Here is a 5400-nt window from a genome sequence, read left to right on the forward strand (position 1 = left end):
TCAGGTTTGCTCGCCTTGGCTCCTAGAACATTCTGTCCTGTTGGCTTGTCCCTTGTTGAGCAAAAGCCCCTCTCTCCCGTGTCCCCCTCCCCTAGCCACCTGAGGCTTCCATCAGCTTGTCATTCTGAGGACCTGGGAGAGAGCAAGGGGACCCTGCCGTGGCCCTCCTTCACCCAGGCCCCTTTGACTCTGCTCAGGGGTCCACGCCGGGATTTGAGGGTGGTTCTGAGAAGGCCCTGCTCTGCCCTCAGGTTCCTTCCACGTGCCTGGGGTGGCTCCTCACCACGGTTTCCTTCAGCCTCTTGCTCTGGGGGGGATGATGGCGGCCCCTTTCTCCGCCCCACGCCCCCTCCCATGCATGAGAACTTTGGGTGGCGTTTAGCCCCGCACCAGATCAGGGTGGCGGGAACCAGGATGCAGCAGGGGTGGTCAGCCAGGAGGGCAGATTGCCAAGGGCGTTTATTCACGGTCTGCAGGGCACGATCACAGAACTGAGGCCAGTGCCTCCCTGCCCCAGGCCCTTGGGTCTCGGGGGGATGACGACGGAAGGACATGTCTGCGTGGGCAGGAGCTCCCAGGGCTGATGGAGAAGCGCATGGAGGGCCGGACAGAGACTGGGGCCGTGGCCTGGAGGAGGGGTCTGGGCCTGACACTCAGGGGCACACCAAATCCTGACCCCCCAACCCAGATGCCCACTTTTTCCCTCATGTGGGCAGCTGTGGGGTGCTTGGCTCCCTCAAAGAAAGTGGAGATTAAGAATGTCTCCTTAATTAATCTGATTAACAATTCGGTGGGAGGGGTGGGGGCCCCCTGCCTCAGTCTTCTCCACCCCTGCAATGCCCCCTACCCCTTTTGTCCAACTCCACCCCTTCAAAGCTTCCTGTAATTTAAACCCGTTTCCAGGCTGGGCAAGGCGCAAAGCCAGAAAGGAAGTGGACAAGAGGAGGGATGGAGTTTGGGGGACCCCCACCTCCCATCTTCTCCCCACCTAAGGAGGATCCAAGGGCCACACTGCCTTGAAGTTCTCCAGCTGGGGGGACACGGGGCTTTTGTCCCTAGTTTTGGGTCCATGAATCTCCGAGAAGCCCTCCCTGGGATCCAGGTGTCCCTTTGCCCCCATCATGGGATAGGGCTTTACCTCCAGCCCCTGGGGCCTCAGGGGCCAGAGCTGGAGCCTCTCGCCAGCCCCCTGTCCCAGCCCAGCCAACAGGCGGAGCCCCGGAAAGGGGCGGGTCACTGGGGGGCACCTGGGCCCTGGGAGCACCGTGTCTGGCTTGGAGGACCCTGGGAACTGCTGCTCTGGGGGGACAGAGGGCAGGAAGGGCCCTGAGAGGCAGGTCCAGTTGGAGGGCAGGAGGGGAGGGGTGAAGGAGGCAAGACTGGGCAGCTCGTCTTGGGGGCTCCCCAGAAGGCAGCAAGGGCCAAGCTGGCAGGCGGCTGGGAGAGAGCTAAGGCCTGGAAGAGAGAGAGAGAGAGAGAGAGAGAGAAGGGATCAGGAGGGATGCCCCGCATCTCCACCCACTTCCCATTTCCTTGTCCTCTTGCTGGAAACTTCCTCTTCCCACTGTGCACCTTCCTGTTTCCTTTGCTTTGAGTCTATTTCCTGGGGGAGCCTGGGTGTGCCCCTCGTGGCCCCTGCGCCTCTCCTGGGGGCCCTTGGCCCCGTTCGAGCCGGGGCATTTGTGTGGTTGTGTCTCCAGCTCTGAGGGGACCGGAGCCCTGCCTGCTTGGCTCTCCCCTGCCCCGGCCCCGCCTGGCGCTTCCTCGGAGCTCAGTACAGTGTGTGGACCGACTTAGAGGGAGACATTCTTTGCCGAAACTCCGTGAGTCCTGTCCTCTCTTCGTCTGGCCTGGAGCCGAGGGCTGAGGCTCTAGCGTGGGGCCCTGGCCTCCTTGCTGTTCTCCTCACCTGCACGGGCCCCTCTGCCTGGAACTCGTGGGGGCCCAGCCTCGCCCTTCTCCGGCTGCCTCTGCTCCCCCAGGAGCCTCCTCCTCTCCTCCCCTCCTCCAGACCTGCTCTGCGGGCATCCCGCTACGGGGTGCTCAGCCCAGGCCCGCATCTCGGGGTGAGCCGTAGAAGCTCACACCACTGTCTATATTTCAAAGGGCCCAACTCCAATCCCTGCAGGTCCTTCCTGAGCAAGGCCACTTCATGCAAGTGGAAGAGCAGGGTGAGCACATGGGCGGGGGGGGCTGGAGTTGATAGAAACTGGAAAAGCACATTAGTTACGACTTCACACACGCCCGGCACATTGGAGAGGACCACTGTTTCTGAAGTCGGAGCTCTGAAGGGGAAAACAGAAGACACGGTCCTGCACGGGGAAAGCTGCACCCTGCCCGGGTCACCGGGGTCACTGTCCTCCTCAGGTCCTCCTAGGGGGCTGGGCCCCCGCTGTGTCTGCAGCTGCGTCCGCCACGGCAGCGTGCGGAGGAGCCCGAGCCGGTTCTAAGCCTGCGTCCCCCTCTCCCTCGCTTCCCTGCACCAGCCCCGCGCCTGCCGCCTCTGCTTCGACAGCCCCGGCCACTCTCCCTCCCGGAAGCAGCGTCCTCTCCTGGCACCGAGGCCCTAAGTGGAGGTGGCGGGGAGGGGCTGCTCGAGCCTTCTGGAAGCGCAGTCCAGAAGTGGGGCCTGTGGCTGCCACCAGCCTCTGGTGACCTGAGCCAGGCAGGGCATTGTGCTTGTGCCCGCAGAGGGCAGGGAGGTGCGCAGGGCTCACGCCAAGCTGGGGCTCGCCAGGGACACTGTTTTCCCCAGGAGAAAGCTGTGTGCCTGAGGCATCCCCAGGGCCAGGATGGGGGGTGGGGCTGGAAGAGCTGAGGTGCTGTGCAGGCTCTGTCTTGCTCCAGGGGCAGGCCGGTGGCCATGCGAGTTCCGGCGCGCCCTGGGCTGCCCACACCCACAGCCTCAGCACGTTCCGGGGCGCAGAGCCAGGCCCGTCTGGGCCCCCAGCTGCCTGCACTGGGGTAGGGCTAAGGCCAAGGGTCTTTATTGCATGAAATTGCCAGGAGACGTGGGGTAGGTCTGGGACCTCAGTATAAAGCCTCGGGCTGCTCAAGGGTCTCTGTGATCCTCCTCACAGAGAATCTGATTTTGTCACCTCCCTGTTTACAGCCCTGGGAGAGCTGGCCTCTGCCTACATTTCCACAGTCTCCCCCGGGGATTGCCAGTGCTGCCACGCTGGCCTTTCCCAGAACCTCTTTCCTGCCCCAGCGCCTTTGCACACACTGTTCTCTTCTGTTGGGCCTCCTTCTCCACCTGGTACCCGTGCCTTGGTTCCGGTCCCATCAGCTTCTGCCTAGATGATCCTCCCAGGCCTCCTCCAACCCCAATTCTACATACAACCCAAGTCATCTTTCTGAGATGAAAATCTCAACGTGCCTGTCCCTCCTGGGTGCCTCCTGCCCACGGGGTAGAGTCTGACCCGTTGGCGTGGCTCCGAGCGTCCGAGACAGGACACCAGCTGCTTTGCCAGCTTCGTCTGCGACCCCCCCCCAACCCCATGCCCATGGCATCCCTTTGTCTTGGAGCATGGCAAGCCCCCGGGGGGTCCTTCAGCTTTGCTGCAATGGGCACAGCTCTCTGCTGTACCAACGCTCCTCCCTCTGCCTGGGCACCTTCTGCACCTGCTCCGTCTGCCCTGGGGGTTGGCCTCCTGCGGGACGCCCGCTCCTCTGCATTCCCGGAGCACCTGGCGCTTCCCTGAGTCTCTGCACCGGCCACCTACTGTCCAAACCCTCACACCTGGGGAGTGGCTGGTGCTCGGTTTGTGGAAGGATGAATGGTGTGTTCTATCCCTTGTCTCCAGCCTCCCTCCGTGCGCTCCGCAGGGCGGGCCTCCTCTCCTCTGCTTCAGATTCGCCCGGCCCTGCCCAGTCCCAGGCACTCACGGGGGGCGCCGCTGCCGCTCCCCTTCTTGTCCTCAGTGGCTTCTGGCAGCCCTTGGGTGGTCTGGTGTCCAGCCAGTTGCTCCACTGTGGCCCGCTGGGCAAGCAGCACGCTGTGCAGGAGCTGGGGGGTGAGAAGCAGGGCTGGGGTGGGACGGGCTCTGCCGGCCTCCGTTCCCCAATTCACACTGTGCCAACGACTCGTTAACACAATGGAATAGTCTCAGAATAGTTGTTAAATGGCCACCGCCCGCGTGCCCAGGGGCCTCCTCTGAGAACCCCACCGCTAAAGGAGTGAGCCAGCAAGGAAGGAGCCGCCCTCGCCCCCAGGTGCGTGATTCAGGGCGCCACCCCTGCCCCTGGGCACTCAGGGACTAGAAGGCAAGGGGAGAGAAGGTGGCAGCTGACAGCCGAGGCACGGGGGGGGCGGGGCTGCCGTCACGCCTACCTCACTGGGCATGCCCATGGGCAGCACGGCTGGCCGAAAGAGGGCGGGGGCCCCCAGCAGCAAGTGGGGGGGAGGCGGGGCCCGCACCCCCCACAGAGGATAGCTGACGATGATCGGCCTGCCGAAGTTGAACTGGTAGGTGAACCTTTTGCCTTTGGTCTTGTGCAGGATCCTCTTACTGTAGTAATACCTGCAGAGTCGGCAGGTGGGAGCGCGGAGTTGGCCCGGGGGCAGCGAAGGGGCCAGTGGCCCTGCCCCCCAGGCCAGTGAGGCGAACCCCAGCTGTGTCTGCAGAAGCACCGGGTACCCCAGCACACTGGCGAGTCTCTCCCAAGCCTTGGGGGGCAGGGGCACCAGCAACCACAGCCCCGACTCTGAACCCTGACCCCTCCAGCCCCTCTGCCCCCGCTGTCCCTTCTCACCTGAGGGCCCGGCTCAGCTTGTCGTAGTTCATCTGGGGTTTGCACTTCCTGCGGCCCCAGAGGCGGGCCACCTCATCGGGATCCTTGATGACAAACTCCCCGTACTCTCCCTGCTGCCAGGCGATGACATGGCGGAACTCTTCCTTCTGCAGCAGTTCCAGGATGAAGTGCCACAGCTGGATCTGCCGGGAGCCCGGCGACGACTCGGCTTTGTAGGCCCAGTCCGGGAAGGCCACGCCTGGGGGGAGGGGCCGTGAGTGCGCCTCTGCTGCTGGAGGCTCCCCCACCTCCCGGCCGCCCCCCTGCAGCGGGGCGGGGGGGCCTGGCAGAGGCTCACCTGAGATCCAGGGGCTGCCCGGGACGGCGGGGGCGCCCTCGGCCACGCAGCCGCACTGCATGCTCTGCTCGGGGGCAGCGAGGGCCGCGCCTGGGCCTTGTGGGCGGTGGGCACTGCTGAGGTGGGAGGCAAAGAAAGAAGGAAAGAGAAGCGAGAGACTCGAGGGGCGAAAGGGGGCCCGAGGCAGGGCCGTCGGCTGCGGCAGGGAGCTCCCCCACCGCACCGCACCCAGCAGCCTGGCCCTCCTGGGGTCTCCTCAGGCCTGGGGCTTGGGGCCGAGCACCTACAGGGCCGGAGAGGAATGCGGG

General features: G+C 64.5%; 1 protein-coding gene across 1 annotated transcript; it reads right to left on the bottom strand.

Annotated features, from left to right (window-relative positions):
- Positions 1–441: 441 nt before the first annotated feature.
- On the bottom strand, positions 442–5188 carry ETV3L (ETS variant transcription factor 3 like). The gene is made up of 5 exons (XM_040635839.1): positions 5093–5188; positions 4756–4993; positions 4334–4523; positions 3889–4009; positions 442–1455 (listed from the first exon to the last, which is right to left on the bottom strand). The coding sequence occupies exons 1-5, from the start codon at positions 5151–5153 to the stop codon at positions 989–991; spliced, it is 1077 nt and encodes a 358-aa protein (XP_040491773.1). The 5' UTR covers positions 5154–5188; the 3' UTR covers positions 442–988.
- Between the last annotated feature and the right edge of the window lie 212 nt (positions 5189–5400).

Source organism: Ursus maritimus, unplaced genomic scaffold (genome assembly GCF_017311325.1).
Source record: "Ursus maritimus isolate PB19 unplaced genomic scaffold, ASM1731132v1 scaffold_2, whole genome shotgun sequence".
NCBI lineage: Eukaryota > Metazoa > Chordata > Mammalia > Carnivora > Ursidae > Ursus > Ursus maritimus.